Raw genomic sequence first — 25,053 nt, 5'->3', positions numbered from 1 at the left:
CTCCTCACAAAATCCAGCCTGGTTAAACCCAGGATGGATCGTAGGCAGGCCAGCCTAACTGTTCCTAACCGGCGAAGATGCTCCTTTAGGGGGGTCCACGTTTCGCAAGCGTAGAGAAGGGAGGGAATGACTGTGGCCGAGAAGACCTGAAGCTTCGTGCGGAGCGACAGACCAGGTAGCTTCCACACAGCGTTACGCAACCGATGAAAAGACTTTGCCACTCGACTGATTCGGAGTGAAACCTCTGCTGTTAAACTGGAGGCGGTCATAAGCACACTGCCCAGGTATGGGAAACTCTCTACTCTCTCCACAACTGCCCCATCACCGATTGGGAGTTGTGGGGGTGGAGTGTCCGATGGTACAAAATACACAGGCAGGTGCTTAGTTTTGGTGGGGCTGATGGTAAGGCCCCACCTCTTAGTGGCACGCTCCAGTCTCGGCAGCAGTGTCTCCAACTCCTCCTCTTAATGAGCAGCTATTACCAAATCTTCGGCATACATAACGTGGTTGACCAATAGGGAGCCATCCCTTGATCGCACCCGGACATCGATCAGACTCCCATTATATCTGTACCAAATGGAAATTCCCCCGGTAGAGCCATTGAAGGCTTCACGAACTACGTGGTCAATATAGATGTTAAATAATGTGGGAGCCAGAGGACATCCCTGTCGCACCCCAAGGTGTACAGGGAATGGCTCTGACTCCCGGCCACGTAGTTTTACCCGGGCCCACTCACCATCATGAAGGTCCTTAATGATCATGAGCAGAGGGTCAGGGACACCGAAAGCATGAAGAATAACCCAGAGCCCAGGCCTACTGATGGTATCATGGGCCTTGACCAGGTCAGTAAAGCAGAGATGTAGGTCTTGTTGGAATTCCCAACACCTCTGCTGTAGCAGACGGATAGAAAATATGGCATCTGTGCAGGACCGCCCTTTCCTGAAACCGCATTGGGGCTCCGCAAGTCTCTCCTCAGCGTGCCTAGCAACACATACACACATAGACTCACACACACACACATCGATTACACACACACACATCGACCTACACACACGTGCAAAGCGACTTACACACACACACATCGACTTTCAAACACACATATCGACTCGCACACACCTTGACCCACACACACATCGACTTACACACACACATCGATTTACACACACATCAACCTACACACACGTGCACAGCGACTTACACACACACACACATCGACTTACAAAACACATCGACCCACACGCACATCGACTTACAAACACACAGCAACTCACACACGCACATGAACTTACACACACACATACATCGACGCACACACAATGCACTTTTTACTTTTGTAGTGACTGTGCTTGTCACTGTATGGTGCCGGGGCTTACGAAGCCACGGGGGGTAATGTGTTGTCATTATGGGCAGCCCGGGATACGGGGTGTAGTACCAGCCCTAGCGGGGCTTGGGTGAGCGCTGCTCAGCGCGGGGCCACCACGTACAGTGTGCGGTGCGGGCTCCCGGTGAGGGAGCGAGAGGGAGCGTCAGCCAGCCAGGGTTACCTTGGGGCATGATACGCTGGTTGACCTGCTGACACGTGACCGGATGATATTGGAGGGGGGCCACCGGTGGACGGGGGCCACTGGGTGGTCACGTGGCCCAAAAGAGCTCTCGGGAACCTTCGAGAAGGAGCTTGAGAGACCTGCAAGGTGGGCGGGGCGAAGGGCGGAGCCAGCCCCAGCCCGGGGGCATATAACGAGCGCCCCGTGAGGAGGTCGAGGTTCTTCGTGTGCTGGTGTGAAGAAGATCCATGTCGGGGAGAAGAAGCCTCTAGCCACGCGGTCCGGGACCCAGCTCGTGGTCCGGACCGGGATAGCGAACTGTGTCTAGTTCTGCCGTAGCGTGGTGAGATGGGCATTCGAGACCCGAGTGTAGATTGTGTTGTGTTACGTACCGTTGTGTAAATAAAGTGTTGCTCCTAAGATAACGTCTGCGACTCAATTGGACTCACTACACATTCGCAGCATCACCTCCATCTTCTCCTTCAAGAGACATTTAAAATCTCACCTCTACATCCCGACTTTCGAGTGACTCTGAGCTTGGCTCCGCGCCTCTGAGTTGCGGCCGTTTCGTCCACAAATTTGTGCGCGTTACAAATTGCATTATTATATTATTATTCATGTTCTGTAGATGCCACCGGTTCTTCATGTTCTGCAGATGTCAATGCCACCACCACCATTTATTGCGCGGCGGATGAACTTACGAACTCTCGGTCCGAACAGGCAACTGGACATACGGACCAGGTTTGTTCGTATCTCTGAAAGTTCGTAAGTCGAGTGTTCGCAAGTAGAGGATTCCATGTCCACTGAGCTTTACTTATATTCGGGTATTATTGTACGCGTGTTCTTTTTTTAAAGCAGCAGTCTACTAATTTTATATTGAGAGAGAGTTACTCTGTGGGGTCACAGAGATGCACGCAAACACCAACACAGCGCAAGATGAGCCGGTCATTGGGAGACAACGCACACAGAGAGACACAGCAGACAAGAGAGACACAGCAGATAAGAGAGACACAGCAGACAAGAGATTCGCGGTCATTTGGCAAGAAGGCTTAAACATGCCACGGGCATTATTGTCTCTTAAGTGTGGCACAGACGAGAGCGCATGAGATTTGCTTTCGCAATCGTGGCCGCCGGTTGCTCTGGCAACGGGGCCTGACGTCTCCTCCTGCGACTCCTCGTCGTCAACAGCAGCCCGTGGCAGAAACCACCAGCAGCGTCACTGTGACAGCCTCACACACACACGGCCTCACACACACACAGCCTCACACACACAGCCTCACACACACACACACAGCCTCACACACACAGCCTCACACACACACACAGCCTCACACACACACACAGCCTCACACACACACACACAGCCTCACACACACACACACAGCCTCACTCACACACACACAGCCTCACTCACACACACACAGCCCCACACACACACAGCCTCACACACACACACGGCCTCACACACACACACAGCCTCACACACACAGCCTCACACACACACAGCCTCACACACACACACAGCCTCACACACACACACAGCCTCACACACACACACACAGCCTCACACACACACACACAGCCTCACACACACACACACAGCCTCACTCACACACACACAGCCTCACACACACACACACAGCCCCACACACACACAGCCTCACACACACACACGGCCTCACACACACACACAGCCTCACACACACAGCCTCACACACACACAGCCTCACACACACACAGCCTCACACACACACAGCCTCACACACACACACACAGCCTCACACACACACACACAGCCTCACTCACACACACACAGCCTCACTCACACACACACAGCCTCACTCACACACACAGCCTCACACACACACACAGCCTCACACACACACACAGCCTCACACACACACACAGCCTCACACACAGCCTCACACACACACACACAGGCTCACACACACAGCCTCACACACACACACAGCCCCACACACACACAGCCTCACACACACACAGCCCCACACACACACAGCCTCACACACACACAGCCTCACACACACACAGCCTCACACACACACAGCCTCACACACACAGCCTCACACACACAGCCTCACACACACACAGCCTCACACACACACACACAGCCTCACACACACACAGCCTCACACACACACAGCCTCACACACACACACACAGAGCCTCACACACACACAGCCTCACACACACAGAGCCTCACACACACACAGCCTCACACACACACAGCCTCACACACAGCCTCACACACACACAGCCTCACACACACACAGCCTCACACACACACATCCCGACAGCCTCACACACACACAGCCCGACTGATGACGCACCGCACGTTTTGTCAAAGTATAAATGCCACGACGGGGCCGCCACCCTCCTCGTCACCTCCTCATCGTCACCACCTCGCAGGGGTTCTCGCCCTCGTGGGGAAAGGCGCAGCCCTGCAAATGCCTGCCAGCTGTGGAGAGGTCCTCGGGCGGGTATTTGGCCTACTCTTCCACGCTGGCCTTGGAAAGAGGTGCGAGAAAGCCAAATCCCACACGCGGCGTGCCGCTCCACGAATCGTGGAGCACCTATTTACACCGCTGCGTGGAAAGTGGCGGTGGGGGAGTGGGGCGTGTGGGTTGAAGGAACTCGACAATTGGTTAATTTAACTACCGCGCCCGGAGATCGGCCTGGCCACCTCCACATTGAACACCAAGTGCACTAAACCATCGCCCCACGGCACCATCCACGCTGCCCGCGTGTCTTTGTACCAACACCACCACAGCGAACGACTCTGTCGATCCTCTTTCTTACCACCACTACCACCACCACAGACTTTGTGGATCCACGTCTCCCAGCGACCTTTCCCACACAGAATAAGTCCTCGGACGCAGTTCTCAGACAGCCCGGATCCATCGAAACTGCGTCAACTGCGATGAAGTTCAACAACACAGCATTCCCAATGCCAGACCTTGGTGCAAATACCTTTCTGCCATCCCAACACAGATGCCAATTCCTGGACTTGCCGGCTCAAACCTGAACAGGTGGCAACTGCACATCAATCTCCACAGGCTGAATACATGTTTTTTTCCCCCACTTCTGAGATAAGAGGGGCCCCACCATTTTCCCGAGATTCAATCGCTTGTTGGGAGTGAAGAATCCGATGATAAACGACTGGGGTATCCGCAAGTGAATGCGTCATCCCGTGTGACGGACGTGCGGGCAGTCGCTGCACATTGCACGGCTCGTCCCAACGTCTCGTCCCGAGTGTGACGCAGCAGACGGCGCATTGGAGGGCTCGCGGACAAAGTCGGTGTCGCAACACGACTAGCAGATTAGCGGCCGCGATGACGCTGCGTTATTTCTCCACTTGGCCAAGAACCATCCTCAGCAACATCGGCGTCATCGTCGTCTTCCTAAGGCTCGACTCTTCGCCCAGAAGAACTCTGTCTTGCTCCTCAAGCCACATGGAGGTTGTTGCTCCGTCGCCACGAGACGCATGCAAGGCACTGGGAGCGACGTGGAGGGAGCGGAGTGAGCGGGGTGAGTGTGGCTGAGTGTGGGTTCTCTCCAGAACTCTGGGTTTTTTTAAATCAATTATTTCTCCAAATTATCATGGATTGTTTTAGACTATCTCAGTAAAAACTATTTTTTTCAAACTATTAAAAATCGTACATTGCTAGACTCATACCTATAAAAGTGCACCGATCGCTACTAAAACAACAATGCTAAGTGAGCTGCACATTTGACCCTTTGTGGCAGAAGCGCTCCTGCCGCGTCCACCTCTGGCGGACCGTTCCAATCGGCCCTCACAAGCGCCTCGACCCCCCCGGGCAGCGAGGCTGGCCGGCTTCGAGCTGCTGGCGGAAGTTGAGTCACGCGTGCATCATCGCTCATGTCGAGCGGTGGTGCTGCAGGTTGTAATTGGGGTGACATTTAGCGTCAAGATTACGTTTGCAAAAAAAAGAAATGAAACAGCCCCGACCAGTGGCATATTTTTGGGGGTAAAATAAGCACAAGGCAACGTCCATTCCGCATTCCGACTCTGACCTTTGGATGCGCACAGCTGTGCCCCGAGCACGCAACCCGCAAACTTGGAGGTCAACGAGTTCAAATCGCCCTGGGAGTGGGTCCCATCATCATCATCGGCCATGATCGATCTACTGTTGAATGGAGGCCTCCCCCGAGTTGTCACCATCTCTCGCAGTCCCACGAAGCAACAAATCCACTCGGCGGCCATCCACGAGTTGAACTTATCACTCCATCTCCGTGGCCGAGGTGCTCTCAAGGGGGCGTTCCCTCGCCCTTGGCTGCCACTGTCGTTATTCTCGACCAGTTCAACATCGTCAGTCACGGTCAATAAATTGAGTACTAGTTTGTGGGACGTGAGTAGCGGCTGCCCGCTGGACTGGCCCCCACCATGGGAATGTGGAATCTCCACCGCTAACGTCCACCCCCCATTGCCACTGGTATCTTAAAATCTTATCTTAAAACTCAAATCTTATTCCCTGGCCTCTTTGAATGATTCAACGCACTCATCACTTAACACTGTCTTAAGAATAATGTAATGGGCGACGTTTCGGGCAATGACCCTTCTTCATGGCACATACACCCGTGTATGTCCCATGAAGAAACGTCGCTCATGTATTTTTAATTATTATACCCGTGTAGTGCCATGAAGAAGGGTCATTGCCTGAAACGTCGCCCATTATATGCGTGTTTCTTCTAAGACGGCGTTATTGACGAGCGTGTCGAGTTTCTTGTTAAGTTGTCCTTGCGCACCGCTACAACGCTACTACAGCACCAAATAATTTATTTCACCTTCAAGCGATCGTGTTTATTTCTTTCAGTAGTCATCGTTCCTGGTTTGTAATCTCACGTCATCTCGGATTGTACAGCAGCGCGCTTTTTTGTGGGACATTCTGTTTGTGCCAAAGCTGCCGCAAAAAAATAAATAATGGTATTATTTGAACTGCTAATCCAACTCGTGTACGACTTAACTCTGGGAACCTCTTAGGAGCTCCACCCCGCAAGCTGTCCGCTCCGCGACTGTTGTGTGTGTACGTGGAACTATGCGTAGCGTGTACAGACTCACACACACATCAGCACGTGTGCACACACGCGCCAGGAGGTGTACACACACGCCAGGAAGTGTACAGACACACACACACACACACCAAGAGGTGTACACACACACACCAGGAGGTGTACAGACACACACAAACACAATGCCAGGATGTGTACAGACACACACACACACAAACACAATGTCAGGAGGTGTTCAAACCCAATGCAAGCACCGCACAACAGGGGGCTCCGAGCAGCGTCAAGCGAACGACAGACAACACGGAGATGATTGTGAAAAAACGTGCCCGCCGCCCTTTGTGCACAAGCAACAAGAAAAAAACCGACGCCGCAGCTCCCGAAGGACTGCGTCGTGGTGCCCCCCCCCCACTCTTGTCCGAGGTGAGATGCGAGCGGCTGGCAGCAGCGGCCGTGATGCAGCGATGGACGACAGTGCGCCGGTTTCATCCTCATAGCGGCTCACGTATGGATACCCCGCTCGTTGATCACTTAACAGATTTGATTATTGATAAGATTGATATTACAATACACGCAAAATAAAAATGTGAATTATTTACAAACAGTGCAGTGACATGTTATACGTATATATATATGCGTGTGGAATCCACACGGATGGCCTTAACACGATTAATAAACGATTCTCAGAACGGGTTTAAAGGACTGGTTTGGATGTCGCCACCGATGTTAGCCACGACCGGGAATCGAACTCTCGCACCGTCGTCCGGAGCGCCGCCCACCGCTCGACATCAACATCAAAACGGCGATCGTTCGATTGTATTTAAACGTTTGTTTGAAAAAAAAAATGTCACCCCGAGCGATTAAGTCAGCGGGTGTCGATTTGGGACCAGCTTCACCGAGCGAGCAACCACACCTGCCCATTGCAGCAGGCACAGCCCGATCGGGATGTCTTCACAATGCGGCGGAGGATTGTTTGCCGCGTCGACACCAGAGGGTTGGGAGACCCAACGGGTCCAGGCGTCTCTCTCTCTCTCCTCGCGCGCACGTGCACGCGTCTCGGAAGCTTAAGCGGCGTTAGTTATCAGGCGACAACGGCGGTCGCGACTGCGCCAGGGGCCTATGGGGGCGCAGAGGCCCAGGCGCCAGACGAAGAGGGGCGAAATGTTGCGTCGGGGCCAGTGGGCCCCACAGAGGGGGGCAGGGGGGGGATGGGGGGGGGTGGGGGGGGGCGAGGCCTCCGGGCAAAAAAGAGTTGATAGCCCTGGTCCCGTCGATGTTCTTACGGAGAGCCACCCCCCGAACGAGCTGCTGCCAGCCGGGACTCAGTCGGCCGAGGCTGCCTCCACCAGGAAGTTGAAGATGAAGTCAGCGGCTTTCTCTTTCTCCTGGGAATTCAGCACCCGCCGCTTGCCCGGCGGCCTGAGCAGCAGGCCCCCGAACACCGTCGCTGGGAGGGGGGGGGAGGGGTTGGGGGAGACGAGGGGGGGCGGTGGCGAAGGGGGCGGCAAACGAGGAAGGGGCGTGCGACGGTTCGTTAAAAACGGCTGGAAGGAACGGGCGCGCGGGGTGCACGGGGCGATTCCCAACATGCGTTGGACGTTGTCGAACTAAGCCGCATGTTAAGCCGACGGGGAGCTGAATATCCAAAACTTCCACTTTTTTCTCCGGTTTGTGTCTCTCCCAAGTTTTGTGAAACCCTTGGATCCGCGTGGCCGGCTGTCTCCCGAGTGCGTCGCGAAGATGCAACTCAACTTCGCACTCGGGTTTCTGTTTGTCGTGGATCGTCATTACAAGCGTGATCGAAGATGATGATGATGATGGGAGATGATGTTCATGGTGATGATGGTGGTAAAGATGGTGATAGTGATACTGCGGTGATGTTCATGGTGATGATGTTGGTAAAGATGATGACGATAGTGAGAAGATGATGTTCATGGTGATGATGTTCATGGGGATGATGGTGGTAAAGATGATGATGACGATGATGATAATAATGAGATGATGTTCATGGGGATGATCGTGACTTTTCCAGGAGGGCCTAGCCGAGTTTTCTTAGCAGGGGGCAATGTTGTTGCTGCTGCTGCTCTTTTTGAGCCCAGTCGAGTAATTTTCGGGTGATTTCTGAGCATTGGAATGTTCGGCCAACACCGGTTACATTCATAATAAAGGTTAAACATTTTTGGGGTGAGATCGCGTTGGTGTAAATGTGTTGTTAACCCGCCACCATCTGACACAGCCAATGAGTAAGGTTTGTCACGGAAACAAAACTTGCAAATGAGTTACTACTGCAGCCCCACGGGTGTGTTGGAGAGTAAACCCACGTTTCTCACTGGCGACTACATCCAGCATCATCAGGCGATTTACGAGAATTGTGAACTGACCGGTTACATTGTGGGGGCTTATATTTATTTTTTGAGGAGGAAACCTAAGAATCCGGAGGAAACCCGGAACGCAGAACAACGGGCTGCGGAACACCGCTACACCCCACACGGACAAGCGCCCCAGTTGGGAATCCAACCCAGGCCCCCTTCTTTGCTGCGAGGCAACGAGCGTCGCCGCTTACCCCAACACCCTGCCGCCCCCCCCCCCCCACCCCCCCCCCCATGGGATGACAAACAAAACGCAAATAGACGTCTTACCGAGCAACTTTAGGTCGACCCCGTTGTCCTCCGAGTGCTTGAGCAGCTCTCTGAGGAACGCCATGAGATAGCGGAACGTGTTCAGGTGGCAGCGGGGCAGCTGCTGAATCACCTGGTGGTGACGAGGCGGCAGGGTGGGGGGGAGGAGAAGGAATGGGGGGGTTGGGGGGGGGAGGAGGAACAACGCTCGATGCCACGTCCACAACAATGACCGCACAGTGCGCCGTGCACCGACGATGACAATGACTGGGGAGGAGGGGTTACACATCCCGCTAAATGATGCAGGATTCTCGTGGCTCCATCGTGCAGATGTGACAAGGTGATATCACTCAGTCACTCACCAGCGATCAGTCACCTCGCGATCGCTCTTCTCTTGCTGCTACTACCACGGTTACTCATCCCTGGAACTTCACTCGCCGATTCTTCCACTCCGCCCATATTGAGGACTCGGACTGCCAAACACCGACTACTTCGTCTCAGCCACACTGCGTTCAACCATCGGTCACAACAACTTACTCACCCTCTCGACCTTTCGCCTGCTCACCCTCTCGACCTTTCGCCCGATCGCTCGCCCTCTCGCCCACTCACCACACTACCGGTCATCACATGTCTCTGGGCTTATTTCCTCGCACTGCTCTACTTCGGAATTCCCTCCCATCGTCCCTTTTCCCAAGCTTGCTCAAGACAAGTTACTCATTAAACTTGTATTCATTACAACTTTGATGGCGCTGTTTGTTGCTGGCAGTTTGTCGTTTTGGGGGTCGATACTCACCAAATTTGCACAAAAAGTGGAATTTCAGGCAGCTGCTGCATTATGAGCTGATGGACAGCGAGAGTTTATGCTGCAGTGCGGCAGACAGTGGTGCGGTGCGGTGCAGTGCGGCACGGTGTGGAGCCGTGTGTAGCGGTGTACTGCAGTCCGATGCGGTGTACTGCGGTGCGGTGCACTGCGGTGCGGTGTACTGCAGTGTGCTGTGGTGTGCCGCTGTATGGTGCGGCGTCCTGAGGTGCGGTGTGTGCCGCGCCACGGTGTAACCCCACCTGGCTGCTCTGCGAGGCGCTGCTCGCCTTGGCGAGGCACTGCGCGTAGAGCTCGCAGCTTACCACGGGCTCGGCCAGCGCCTCCAGGAACATGAGCAGCGACTCGGCCACCGAGTGGTTGCTCCCAGCTGCTCGGGGCTCAGGAAACAGCCACGCAAAGGCTCTCACGCTCCCAGCACCACGCCGGTAGCGCCCCGTGCACACCACCCACGCACGTGCACGGCGAGGACTCCCCACGTACACGACCCACGCACGTACAAGAGGAGGTTTCTCCCCGCATGTAAAACGATAAACTATTTTTATTTTACCAGGTAAGGCTCACTGAGCAGTATAGCTCGTTTTCAGGAGCAATCTAGCTACAAATGATAGTCCAACCAAGTGGCTTATCACCACGTGCAAATCTATAGCAGCCAAATACTCCAAGCACGTGATGTTGTTTCTAAATGTGGAGGGAAAAACCGGAAGACCCGGAGAAAAATCCACGCGACCACGAGGAGAGAGATACGCAAACTCCAAATATACAGCAGGCATCGTCAGGGTCGAGATCGAACCCACGATCCTCCTGTAGACCAGGCGAGGAGGTAGTTGACATCGCCTAGCCACTGCACGTGTACACGGGGAGGCCTCGCCGAGTCCCGAGAGGTTTTTATAGCAGGGCCCTGCATTGCGATATTTGGCCAATTCCATTTGTGAATGCTTTGATCGTGCTACAAAAACCAAACTACGCAGATAATACGAACCATTATACTTAGTACACTTGGTGTATTTGCGCTATTCTAATCACTTCAGGCAATCTCGAAGGAAGGCGCTGATGTGTTCTGTAGACAGTCTGCAGTAGTTTCACAGTAGGGGGTGATGTTGCCGTGCGTGATGCCAAGTGAATCATTTGCGGGCAAACTATTCATAATGGCACTACTATTTTTTGAGTGACATTACGGGATCTTTAACATCTAATGTGGTATTTCAAGGTAGATACACCCGCAGTATTAAATAGCGCGGCCTGCCAGGTCAAACCACAAACTTTTCCAATGAGCGACATTTGCGGAGAACACCCAACAAGGCTGTTGCACGGACACGTTCAGCAGCCTATAATTGCTATGCCACCATCTCCTGGCCACCTTAAAGCCGAGCAGTTCACCAACGCCGCACGAGCCGTGAAGCCAAAGCCCCCTGGGTCGAGGCGCCACCAGTCACCCCTGAGCGGCGATTCTACGAGTGGTCACGACGATTCAGAGCGCGGTCGGGTTCGAGAATCGACTCTCGCGTCCCTCGCTTCCACGTCCAGCTCGGATCAATTCTGCGGATGGATTTCTCCTCTTGCGCACGCCAGTTACAGCCCTCGGTCAATACACTGCTGGGTGAGGCCCTCTCCCCAATGCTACGTCGGTTTGTCTGACCGTACCTGTGACAGGTCGTGTGTGCACGACCACGCGAGCGAGCGTGCGCGTGTGCGCGTACGTGCGCGCGTGCGCGTGTGTTTACACCGAAGTGCGATCGGCGGAAAGGATACGGAGTGTGTCGGGGATGTCGGTGTCGAGGCAATCTCGGATCTCCTCCATTTCGGCGGTGAGGCCCGGCTGCTGGAACAGATCCTCCTGGGGAAACACCACGCGGAGTTGATCTCGGCAAAATCCTAATCTCTGTCCCCCCCCCCCACCGGCTCAGCATATCGCCAACAAATCCCCACCATCGCCACCAACCGCCCTCCCGTCTGAATTCAAGACGTCCATTGTGGAACCACGTGAGCTCGCCTCCTCCATCGGCCGAAACGGAGCCCTGGCGACACCCAACGGCACAAGGTGTCGAGGGGGAGCAGTGGAGCTCAGAACGAGAAGCCGACTCAAGGCCCCATGGAGGAACGGCACTGGCTCTTCTCTGCTGCCATGGCCACAGTGAGGACCACTCCCAACACCAAACTGAAACCTTTCACAAGGAACCATGTCTGCATTAACCACAATACTTGTGGTCAGAATGCAATGGTGTGGACCAATCAGTTTCAAAGACAATGCATATATATTCAGAGTACGTTTTTTTTTGCATTATGACCACAAGCATTGTGGTTAATGCAGACATGATTCCTTGTAAAAGGTTTCAGTTTGGTGTTTTAACATCTTAACACAGCTGTTTTGTTGCCAGAAAAAAGGGGAAAACCTATTCTCATATTTTGGTACTGGCAAAGGAGGTCCCATGATGTAGCTTCTTTAACATGTTCAATTTCACTTCTCAGACTGTCACCATCTGACACTTTCTTAGCTCAATGAATGAGCGTCTTGATAAGAGCAAATTTCTGTGCGGGGTGATGGTGTGATTCTGCATTCAGATAGGCGTCAGTATGCGTTTTCTGTCGGTAAACACTGTGTGTTATTTTACCATTTCTACCCCGTCTGAGCAGAATATCCAGAAATTGGAGAGTTCTTCAAGCTTCTCCTTCCATAGTGAACTGGATGGATGGGTTTTGCGAGTTGAGATGATTTATAATTGCGTTCAGTGTATCTTTGCCGTGTGGCCAGACCACCAATGTGTCATCCACATATCTAAACCAAGCAGAGGGTTTTAGTGTGCTTGAAGCTATTGCTTTTGTTTCAAAACCTTCCATGTACAAATTCGCTATCACAGGAGACAAAGGAGAGCCCATTGCTGCTCCTTCCTTTTGTTTATAGAAGTCACCTTGCCAAAAGAAGTAAGTGTTCTTTAGACACAATAGACAGGAAGGACAAGTTCAAAGGGCTCGCATAATGCACATGCATAATGTACGTTGCCTCAGCAATCCCCCCCCCCACATTCGCGGCGGGTCACGTGTGGCCCGTGAGGCTCCACGGGTCACGCGTGGCCCACGAGCCTCTGCGGGTCAGGCGTGGGCCAAGAAACAGGGCACTCTGCTGGACCAAACCTGGCTCTGCCCCGGAAAAAAAGTTACAAAGTACCACGGACGCCGATACCAAAAAACTCACTTTGTCTACTTTCACAAGTTCTACATATTTAGAGGGTTTCTCGTTTTAAATAACTGGGGTCTTTTTGTAGATTCGGCCCTCGTTTAGGGTTTCTCGTCGCTGGAATGTTTTCCCCCGAATCGTACGCCGACCGCGCTGTCGGCGTCGCACCACCAAGTGCCCATTCGGATCGCTTGCAGAGAGCGGCGCGACCTGCCGTGTTAGACAACGGCCGCCAACACGGATATATATCGACCTCCGACGGTCGGAAGTCACCATCTTTATTCATCCTAGAGGAATTCCGATGAGCTACAAAGCTCGATTTCACAGACGTCCTCCGAGTAGGGGGGGGCAGCTTTGAATGTTAAAACCATAGGAAAGGTAAGCTAATCACTAAAAATAAATACGTTAAATAGATCAAGTATATAAGCTGAAATTGTTTAATTAAACCAATTCCCAAGCTTGGGCAAGACAGCAGAACAACAGAAAGAACAGCCCCAGATCACACCACTACAGCACACACACAGTCCCCTCGATACAACTGCACGTGAACACCGAGCTATCGGTAAGATGGAGAGCGCCTTCAAGTGACCTCGCGACCTCTTGTCCACATGGTAGGGGCGTTAGAACTTTCTCAGCCGCCCTGCCATCTGAGAGTAATGTGCGTCGCGTGACAGTCACGCCGATGTTTTAATTCTCAGGGCTGGAATTTTTTTTTACAAATTAATCGCTGAACTAAATTTAAGGTGACTTTAATTTTTTGCGTGCGTGCAGTCACTGGTGACTGGATTGAGGCCATCAAACTCACTCGACTAGAGCTACCCAGTTTAACGAGATGTTAACGTCCTCGTCTGATTTAGAGGAGGTCGATCCCAACCCTGACACCTGTATATTTTGGACTTTGCATGTTCTCCCCGTGGTCGCGTGGATTTTTCTCCAGGTCCTCCGGTTGTTCCCTCCACTTTTATAATTATCGACGTGCGTTTAAGAGTATTTGCCTGCTATAAATGACCTCGTGGTGCTAATACCACTTGGTTGAGCTGTCACCTGTGGTGGCCGGGTCACAAAAGTAGCTGCGTAGCCCCGTGGTGCACTACCTGGTAAAATAAAACAAATCGTCGAGTTGAGTTTCATCACAGGCTTGGGTTGGAACCCGGGAAACTCAGAGTGCTGACTCAGCCACCTCTCACTTGAGCGACTGTTTAATGGAGCCACTTTCCCTTTCAATCTTTTTACACAGCTTTTCGTTTACTTAACCTGGCTGACCCCCCCATTTCTAACTTGGCTGCTCTTGCACATAAACGGTGAAGAGTATTCCTCGCAAAAATAAGCTTAAACATCCCCCCCGAGAGTAGCGCGTGGTGCAAGCACCTACTTCATAGAAACAAGCCGGAACATTATGAACCGTTCAGGGGACTGCAGATAAATATTCCGCACGAGCCGTTTTACGGGAGGAAACCATTCTGGCAGCATCGCACAGTGAACGCCGATCTGCGTCAAGCAGTAACGGTTCGCCGTACAGACAGGGGACGGAGCAGCGGTGCAGTGGCTGGTGCAGTGCCCTCACAATCCGGGCCGTGGCTCACACCGCCGCCGAGCGCTGTCGGAGTCAGGCTCGTCTCCTCCGTCACCAACCCGCACTCACCAGGATTCAGTGAAGTGCAGCCTAACAACTGCATTTGAAGTCCTTCATCCAGCAGCGGATTGACAAAGACTGTTGTTGTTGTTAGATATGGCATAACACCGCCAGGATTGGCACTGTGGTCTCAGCGTGCGACAATCAAACTCCTGTCAGTTCACATCCTGGTTAGTGGTCAACTCAGCCCATCCTCCCTCCTGGGCCAAATAAAAAATGAGAACCACTTGGTGAGGAGTTGCCAAACCCAACTCTGCATGTGTGTACTGACCCGCCACCTCCTGGACATCTTTGAAAAAGAGCTTCATAGCTCTTCGAATTTTTGAAGGAAAAATACAGATTCTGATTCTGACATCCTTGAAAGAGGTGGAATTTCCCCAGTAGGGTGATTTGCCAGATCCCCAAAAGCAGTCACAGTTCACTCCTAAGGCTCAGCCATTCAACTTCACTGGCACCACACGTCACGTCTCCCCCGTCTTAGAATGCGTTAACTGCTGTGTCCCAGGACCATGTGTCACTATGCGAGTCTACATGTCTATGTGTGAGTCTATGGGTCTCTGTGTAAGTCTATGGGTCTCTATGTCAGTCTATGGGTCTCTATGCAAGTCGAAAAAACAGAAAACTCAACACATTCTTCAATATCACTGCCCTTAAATCCGTATACTAACATGAAAAAAAGATAAAAAGTGACGTTTCAGGCAATGGGCCTTCTTCATTGCAGATACACAGAGAGACGGAGTGGACAAGCGTGGTGACTGCACTATACACCATGGGGCCTGATGAGAAATATTTTTTTTTATTACATTTGTAAGTCTATGGGTCTGTGCGATTGTTTGTATCTCTAGGTAAGTATGTGGATCTCTGTGATTCTACAGATCTCTATAAAAGTCCATGATTCTCTGCGATTGTTCGGATCTCTATGTAAGTCTTTGGGTCTCTGTAATTCAACAGATCTCAATGTAAGTCTATGGGTCTCTGTAATTTGATAGATCTCTACGTAAGTCTATGGGTCTCCATAATTCTACAGATCTTTACGTAAGTCGATGGGTCTCTGTAATTTAATAGATATCTACGTAAGTCTATGGGTCTCCATAATTCTACAGATCTTTACGTAAGACGATGGGTCTCTGCAATTTAATAGATCTCTACGTAAGTCGATGGGTCTCTGTAATTCGACATATCTCTACGTAAGTCTATGGGTTTCAAATTTTACAGATCTCTATGTAATTCTGTAGATCTTAGTGCTTTTAAATATCTCTATGTAAGTCTATGGGTCTCAACACGAGTTATGGGTCTTTGTGATTGTTCCTCTGTGGAGGTCTACGAGTCTCAAAGTTAAGTTTGTGGGTCTCTGCGTGAGTCTAAAAAGACAGGAGTAACAGATTAACTTCACGGCCTCACACAGAGCGGACATAACGTCGCCCACCAAGCCCCAATGCAGCTCAAGTCTGGCGAAAATGCGAGTGGCCACGTTAACTGCAGAACCGCAGCGGCAGCTCGATATATGGGCAGCAATGTAGCCGAGGCATTGGGTGTGTGCCCAACATCAACAGCGGCTAGCAACGGCCCCAAACGTGCCCCAGATGGCCCTAAACACAGCGTGCAAACCCGCGGCAAGCTTTGAGGTCCGTCACCAACTTCGGATGCATCGTCGGCTGATCCAGATGTGTTCTTGGGTTGGACCACGGGGGAGGGGATTTACGCCAAAAAATGTCGTCAATGAACTAAACTATTCTTTGGGTCTTTCGGTAAAGCCACGTAGATAGAAAAAATATAATAAAATAATACAAATAATAACAATATCACGACGTTTTGATCGCAACACAAGCAATCGTCATCAGGTGAGAGCTGCTGAGGTAGGGAAAAATACATGAACTAATCTACTAAAATATATTTGTTTAACTAGATAAAGCTGCGTAGCTCTTTTTCAGAAGCGACCTGGCTATCCCAACTGCAGGCGCCACGAAGTGGGTGGCTGATCGTGTGGAAACTTATATAGCGGCCAAGTCATTGGCGTCGTTGCGGAGAATATAAGAAACTCAACCAATATTGTTGATCATTTTTCCTTACGGACATGGGTTAGCCGTACGTTCTGCTCTGCCTGCATGGGACAATCGTAACATCGGATCACAGAGAATCGTGATATCAGATCACAGACAATTTGGCCAGCCACCTACCAGGAGGCTCAGTGTAGGAGAGCAAGCAGCTGCCAATCGGAACGATGCGAGTTCACTCCCTGCGAGGTCATAAGCACATTCATTTGTCCAGCACTATATTTCAGAAACCCAGCCCATCATCCCTCTGTGGTGAATAAATGTTCATCACTTTATGGGGAACTCAACAGTAGTCGTTCTTTTGTAGAGCATTTTGGCGATGCTAAACACTGCCGCAATGCTCAATTGAGCAGAAAATCACTGATTTTTAACTTCAATCCGGCTTCGCTTTCCGCTGCGTCCTCTCTCTCCCCGATTCCGAGCCAGAGCTTCCCCACCCTCTCCAATGCCCCACCAGGGAGGGCAGAGCAGAACGTCACCGCATCTCACCACAGCGGCAGCATCGCTCGCTCGCTCGCGAGAACACTGAGGCCTTCACCTTGCCTGCCACAGTTGGACCCCTCCCGCCCACCCCCACCCTACCCCCCATGCCATGCTAGGTGCACTGCACAAAAGACAAAGATCCCCCGTATAGCCTGAACAGACTGTTGGGGCAAGGGCTGTGAGCGAGCACCTATGAAGCCCGGCACGGCACACGAGGGGGTGTGTGGCCAGCACCACGCCCGGACACCTTTGTCTCCCCAGTGGCGACGTTTACACAGCGCACCAGGTACTCATTTGAGCCTAAGTCGACCTAGGGGAGGCACCAGGACCAATTCTGGTAATCGTCACTGGTGTTGGCTGTGAGCGGGAATCAAACTCGGGTCACCAGATTTATAGCGCAACGCACTAACCATTGCACTACCGTTCCCCCCACACACTCGACTAATATCAATAAACACAATTGCACACTGATACAAACACACGTCAGTGTTGTTGACGAAGCGATGCACGAACACACAGAACCCGTTCTGAAGACTGCGGGGGAGTTGGTGGGTAGGAGGACACTTTGAAATATCAGCAGGCAGTCAGGCGTCCCTAGATGGAGCTTGCCGAGGCGAATCATTCACGAAATTCCATCTTCATTGGTGAGGCAATGAGTGGTGGAGCTTGGACAGTGCAAAACATCTGTCTCACATTTATCGTGCCATATGCAACGGGTTACTTTTTTCCACCGTAGGCACGCTGTGCAAAGTGCGGCGCCTTCGTCCGTGGGCTCACGCGCTCATTGAGTGCTCCAAGCGTTGCTCACGGAGGCCGCTTGCGGCCGGGCAAACGTCGAATGTTCCCTTTGGTTGGCCTGCCAACCAACCGGAGGACAGGTGTCACCACCTGGCCTAGCAATACCAATTTTTTTTACTGCTTGCAATGATTAACACGTAGGAAGCAGCCTTTGACGAAATCGCCATGGAAATGCGCCCACATTATTTTTCACGACCAAGCAGGGTAGAGAGCCTGGGACGGTGCTAGGACGGGCGACCACCGCACTGCACACAAACCGGCGTGGAAAGGCCCTCATCCAGCAGTGGATTGGACGAAAGGGCCCCACGTCAGCAGACTGCGACATCGTCAGCAGACGCTCTCCCCAGCGGCTCGCTCGCTCACCCGCATGCCACCGCCTGTCCGTACCTGCGTGAGCGCGTTGCGGTACAGGTGGTTCACGAGGATCCACATCTCCTTGGGAATGTCCTGCGCACTGTTCTGCTCCCCCACGTCGTGCGTGTTCACCTGCGTCACGCGCACGCAGGAGGGTGGGGGGGGGAGGGGGAGGGGAGGAGGAGGAGAGTGGAACGGCGCTCATTCCCGCCAAGCCAGCGACAGAAAAATCGGTGATCGTTTGGCTCGGAGGTCAGAGGGCTCGGGCAGCAACGCCGGGACCTGGGTTCCAATCTGGGTTTCAGCCACTGCCTGTGATGAGAAAACCGCGCTCTCCCGTGTAGCGAGTTGATGGACTCGGCCCGCTTCCTGCTCGCTGAATGAAAAGAACACCCCCATAATTCCAGCTGCGATAATTAACAACACTGGTGCGGCTGCGATGCGATGAGCATGACCCCGCGCAGCACGGTGGGAAGGAGCGCCCCCCCCCCCGCGTGGAGCAAAGGTCACTTGAAAGAAAAGGGGATCTCTCTAGAGTAGATCTGAGGCATCCGCTTCCGTGGTCCGTTCTCTCATTGCAAATTGTTGCACTGCTCTGGGAGAGCTCCAGATGGATCCATCATTGCGCGAAGTGATGCCGACAGCACAACCGGCGCGCAAATCTGGACCAAGTTTGGGGAAAAATTCCTCGTCGCAACAAATATCTGCGCACGACCGCACGGTGATAAACACGAGCTGGGGTTACCCGGCACGGCGAGAGGCTGCGAACGCTCGCCGTGCCGGATGAGTGGGAGCACGCGGAGACGACCGCTTAGTGTGCCGCCCCTCACCACAGCCGGCACGTGGTGTTTGCGAGATGGCAGCATGCAAGTGGGTTCAGGTCCAACGTGTGTCGATTGCGGATTGCCATCCCCCTTTCAGTACGAGGGTTTGCTCTTGTAACTCCTCTCATACACAAACCACTCCCAATGCAGGACCTCCCTGAGAAAACAGTCTTGAGACTTGTCGAGTCGTTCCTGTATTGACAACGAACCATCGATTATCTCCATTGTACGTTCAGTACCAGGTTCCCTCACAGAGCCGTGCCGGGCACCCACCGACTCCACTCTCTCACAGCGTCGTGCCGGGCCGCGGGAGGATCAGGTGTGGTGGTCGCAGACTCCAGGATTCAGCTTTCTACTCACCTAAAGACCCTCGGCACCACACTCGACCAGAATATGTTGTTTGATCACCACGTGGAAAATACAGTCAGGTCGAGCAATTTCCATATCAGGGCTCTACGACACATTCGGCCACAATTGAGTGGTGACACAGCCGACACGGTGGCGTGTAGCGGCGCATCGACAAGGCTCGATTATTGCAACTCACTACTCTACGGGACGTCTGGCATAAACATTTGTAAGCTGCAGCGTGTACAATATTCTTTGGCACGTGTCGAGACGGGTCCACTCCAAGATTCGTCCATGTCCGTCCCTGCTCGCTGAGCTGCATTGGCTTCCGGTTGCCAAACAAATACATTAAGTAGGTCGCACTCATTACACACAAAGTGCTTCCCGCAAATGAACCACAATACCTTGCCAATATCATCAAGAAGCATGAACCATCAAGCGAACTCAGGTCATCCTCTCAGCAGCAGCGGCGTTTTGGCCAGCCATCGGATAAAGACGGTCACCTCATCGCGGGCTTTCAGATGCGCTTTTGCAATCGTCAGGAATGCTCTTCCTTCCAAGATTAGAGCTATGCTCTTTTAAATCATCATCCAGATTAATAAACTAATTTCTTAAAAACTGCATTTTTTGTTTAGTTTGTTGTCCTTCCCCGCACACCTCCGATTGGTATGGCTGGCTGCGTATGGTGCGAAAGAAGTTCAACACATACACATACAACACACACACAACATACATACTGACCAGGGCGAGGGGCTGCGTAGTGCGGCACAGAGCCGAGAGCGAGGCGCCGAAGCAGCTCTCGGTGTAGGAGCCGGTGATAATGAGGAAGTGGTCGCGGCCGTCCTGCAGGTGCAGCACCAGGATGTCTTCCAGGCTGCGGCCCTGCCCGCCGCCCAGCAGCGACGCCATCTCCTGGTTCACGTAGACCTCGATGGCCACCGCCACCTGCTCCCCTGCGTGCCGGGAAACAACGGCGTGGGCGGTGGCGGCGTGCGCCATGAAGTGAGTGGTGGAGTGAGTGGTGGAGTGAGTGGTGGAGTGAGTGGTGGAGTGAGTGGTGGAGTGAGTGGTGGAGTGAGTGGTGGAGTGAGTGGTGGAGTGAGTGATGGAGTGGGTGGTGGAGTGAGTGATGGAGTGAGTGGTGGAGTGAGTGGTGAAGTGAGTGGTGGAGTGAGTGGTGGAGTGAGTGATGGAGTGAGTGGTGGAGTGAGTGGTGGAGTGAGTGGTGGAGTGGTGGAGTGAGTGATGGAGTGAGTGGTGGAGTGAGTGGTGGAGTGAGTGGTGGAGTGAGTGATGGAGTGGTGGAGTGATTGATGGAGTGAGTGGTGAAGTGAGTGGTGGAGTGGTGGAGTGAGTGATGGAGTGAGTGATGGAGTGAGTGGTGGAGTGAGTGATGGAGTGGGGGAGTGAGTGATGGAGTGAGTGGTGGAGTGAGTGGTGGAGTGGTGGAGTGAGTGATGGAGTGAGTGGTGAAGTGAGTGATGGAGTGGTGGAGTGAGTGATGGAGTGAGTGGTGGAGTGAGTGGTGAAGTGAGTGATGGAGTGGTGGAGTGAGTGATGGAGTGAGTGGTGAAGTGAGTGATGAAGTGGTGGAGTGAGTGATGGAGTGAGTGGTGGAGTGAGTGGTGAAGTGAGTGATGGAGTGGTGGAGTGAGTGATGGAGTGAGTGGTGAAGTGAGTGATGGAGTGGTGGAGTGAGTGATGGAGTGAGTGATGGAGTGAGTGGTGGAGTGAGTGGTGGAGTGAGTGATGGAGTGAGTGATGGAGTGAGTGGTGGAGTGAGTGGTGAAGTGAGTGATGGAGTGGTGGAGTGAGTGATGGAGTGAGTGGTGGAGTGAGTGGTGGAGTGAGTGATGGAGTGAGTGGTGGAGTGAGTGATGGAGTGGTGAAGTGAGTGATGGAGTGGTGAAGTGAGTGATGGAGTGGTGGAGTGAGTGATGGAGTGAGTGGTGGAGTGAGTGGTGGAGTGGTGGAGTGAGTGATGGAGTGAGTGGTGGAGTGAGTGATGGAGTGGTGGAGTGAGTGATGGAGTGAGTGGTGGAGTGAGTGGTGGAGTGAGTGGTGGAGTGAGTGATGGAGTGAGTGGTGAAGTGAGTGATGGAGTGGTGGAGTGAGTGATGGAGTGAGTGGTAAAGTGAGTGGTGGAGTGAGTGGTGGAGTGAGTGATGGAGTGAGTGATGGAGTGAGTGGTGGAGTGAGTGATGGAGTGAGTGGTGGAGTGAGTGATCGAGTGAGTGATGGAGTGAGTGGTGGAGTGAGTGATGGAGTGAGTGATGGAGTGGTGGAGTGAGTGATGGAGTGAGTGATTGAGTGATGGAGTGGTGGAGTGAGTGATGGAGTGAGTGATGGAGTGGTGGAGTGAGTGATGGAGTGAGTGGTGAAGTGAGTGATGGAGTGGTGGAGTGAGTGATGGAGTGAGTGGTGGAGTGAGTGGTGGAGTGAGTGATGGAGTGAGTGATGGAGTGAGTGATGGAGTGAGTGGTGGAGTGAGTGATGGAGTGAGTGGTGGAGTGAGTGATCGAGTGAGTGATGGAGTGAGTGGTGGAGTGAGTGATGGAGTGGGTGATGGAGTGGTGGAGTGAGTGATGGAGTGAGTGATGGAGGGGTGGAGTGAGTGATGGAGTGGTGGAGTGAGTGATGGAGTGAGTGATGGAGTGGTGGAGTGAGTGATGGAGTGAGTGGTGAAGTGAGTGATGGAGTGGTGGAGTGAGTGATGGAGTGAGTGGTGGAGTGAGTGGTGGAGTGAGTGGTGGAGTGAGTGATGGAGTGAGTGATGGAGTGAGTGGTGGAGTGAGTGATGGAGTGAGTGGTGAAGTGAGTGGTGGAGTGAGTGATGGAGTGAGTGATGGAGTGAGTGGTGAAGTGAGTGATGGAGTGAGTGATGGAGTGAGTGGTGGAGTGAGTGGTGGAGTGAGTGATGGAGTGAGTGATGGAGTGAGTGATGGAGTGAGTGATGGAGTGAGTGGTGGAGTGAGTGATGGAGTGAGTGATGGAGTGAGTGGTGGAGTGAGTGACGGTGTGAGTGATGAAGTGACAGCACAAGTAAGAACAAGTTAGGATACATCATGCACACGTAGGGTTGTGTAAAACGGGTGTTTTCGGCTGTTGTGGACCTACTCTGTCAGAAGAGGGCGGTGCAGCAAAATCCATTGTTGCACTGTACTACACTCCAGTGTCTATGCTCCCCGCGGTCACCAACCCACAGGTTATGGTCAAATAACCCGCACGGTCCACGCGGCGAGGGGAGGCCCTTGTTCAGCAGTGGATTGGCTTTAGCGCCATGCGGACCATAGCGATATGTACAGTGGCAGAGTGGTAGAGTAACAGACGAGGGGCCACCTTTCATGATGAAGCCCTTGATGGGCTTCACGCTGAGCCAGGGCTTGCAGTAGTCCGTGTCGTTGAGCTTGGGCACGAACTCGAAGGTGCACGGCACTTGTCCGTCGTTGCGGATCAGCAGCGTCTCCGTGCGGAGCTGCCGGAACTTCACCTCTGGGAAGGAGAACTGCATACGGCGACGTCACTGTTGCGTCCGCTCGGCACGTAAAGTACGCCTGTGTGTATGTACGTTGAACTTCCTCCGCACCGCATGCAGCCGACCGTGCTCGTCGGAGGCGCCGATCCGTCTGGGATTGCCAAGTGGCGGCGACGAGCCACGAGAAGGGGCGATGGCTTGTGCAACAGCGATGCCCTTTATGCGTCCAGGAAAGCCTGAGTTCTCAAGGCCAAGCACCGACTGTAACCGTATGGGGGAGCGGTGATTGTATGTAAAGTACGTTGGGCTTCTTTCGCACCATACGTAGCTGACCGCGTTAATCGGAGGCGCTACGCCCGGCTGCTTGCACCTGCGCACGGGGGGCGAGCGCGGTTTCACGATGGGCTGCGTGTGGTCGCTCTGGAGTCGGCACAACCGGTGGTGAAGCGACCCAGCGGTGAACCCCAGCGGTGGACCCCAGCGGTGGACCCAACATTCGCCACTCTTTGCCGAGGTTCGTGGTTCGAATCCGACAGGCCGCACACCCTGGTTACAGGTGTGGGTGATTTAAACTGTAAAGTACCACGCGCCGCTCCACTTCACGTGGCCGTCAGAGATCCCCGTGAGTCGGCCATCGCGTGCCCGGCGTCAGAATCCAAATTTGCCAAATTTGAAAACCAACCCGCAAATTACTCAATTGGGTTTAAACGCAGGAACGTCGCCCCCCTCCCCCCACTGTGAAACTACTGCAGACCGTGTCTGATAATTTATTCTTGACACCACAGCAAGAAAAAGCTGTCAAAATACACAGAAAAAAATAGACCAGGGAATGTCTTCCCGTGCGTTGGATACACATCACATACTACATGGGACACGGCAGCGGTGGAACGGTCACAGCGCAAGGCACTCGCCATCCAGCGGTCGCGTCGCGTTCGAGTCAATCTCCCGGCAAGGCAGCCGAAGCAACGGGGCATTTTGTTTCCTAGAGCTCCCAGCCCCTCTCCAGTCGACTGGAAGGTTGTGCGTGGTGGGGTCAAGCGTGGTGGGGTCAAGCGTGGTGGGGTCAAGCGTGGTGGGGTCAAGCGTGGTGGGGTCAAGCGTGGTGGGGTCAAGCGTGGTGGGGTCAAGCGTGGTGGGGTCAAGCGTGGTGGGGTCAAGCGTGGTGGGGTCAAGCATGGTGGCCCACGGCCGTGGCGTGCCGGCTCTCACCTCCACGCAGCTAAGCAGCACCGAGGGCAGAAACTCATTCTCCAAGCGGTCCAGCTGGCGGATGACCTCGTCGTGCACGCTCCCATAGCGCAGCTGGTCTATTACGTTCACCTGCAGCACAGCAGCAGCAGCAGTAGCTTCATCAGCATCATCATTCAGCATTATTATCATTCAACGTCATCATCGTCAGCGGCATCATCGTCAGCGGCATCATCGTCAGCGGCATCATCGTCAGCGGCATCATCGTCAGCGTCAAAATCGTCAACAGCATCATCATTGTAAGCATCATCATTGTAAGCATCATCATAACACAGCTGGTCCACCACGTTCACCTGCAGTACAGCAGCAGCATCGTCAGTATCATCATCAGCATTATCATTATTCAGAAGCATCATCATCAGCATCATCATCGTCAGTGTAATCATCATCATCAGCATTACACATCGTCAGTGTAATCATCAGCATTATCATTATTCAGCAGCATCGCCAGCATCATCATCAGCATCATCATTATCGTGATCATCGTTATCATCATCATCCTCTCGGAGTGCCCTGGTTTCCTCCCAGGTGAAGCCAAACACTCATGAACGGTAATGACCGGGCATCCGAATGATTATTGTTGTTATTATTATTAACATGGCGCTTATTTACTCGCCAACACCTCACTGAGTC

At 53.0% G+C, this 25,053-nt stretch overlaps 1 protein-coding gene across 1 annotated transcript in view; it reads right to left on the bottom strand.

Moving 5' to 3' along the window:
* Positions 1–6,361: 6,361 nt before the first annotated feature.
* The window catches only part of LOC144948698 (inositol polyphosphate 5-phosphatase OCRL-like), a 51,454-nt gene continuing 32,762 nt past the window's right edge, over positions 6,362–25,053 (bottom strand). Inside the window, exons 15-22 of the mRNA XM_078878364.1 lie at positions 24,382–24,492; positions 23,037–23,202; positions 20,439–20,650; positions 18,562–18,660; positions 11,784–11,868; positions 10,274–10,401; positions 9,233–9,344; positions 6,362–8,040 (exon numbers count right to left, since the gene is read on the bottom strand). Coding sequence (XP_078734490.1) covers positions 7,916–8,040; positions 9,233–9,344; positions 10,274–10,401; positions 11,784–11,868; positions 18,562–18,660; positions 20,439–20,650; positions 23,037–23,202; positions 24,382–24,492 — 1,038 coding nt within the window. The 3' untranslated portion in view covers positions 6,362–7,915. The remainder of the gene's footprint in view (positions 8,041–9,232; positions 9,345–10,273; positions 10,402–11,783; positions 11,869–18,561; positions 18,661–20,438; positions 20,651–23,036; positions 23,203–24,381; positions 24,493–25,053) is intronic.

This window comes from Lampetra fluviatilis, chromosome 50 (assembly GCF_964198595.1).
Source record: "Lampetra fluviatilis chromosome 50, kcLamFluv1.1, whole genome shotgun sequence".
Lineage (NCBI taxonomy): Eukaryota > Metazoa > Chordata > Hyperoartia > Petromyzontiformes > Petromyzontidae > Lampetra > Lampetra fluviatilis.
The sequence above is the reverse complement of the archived record's forward strand: the minus strand, read 5'-3'. Positions and strand labels throughout refer to the sequence as shown.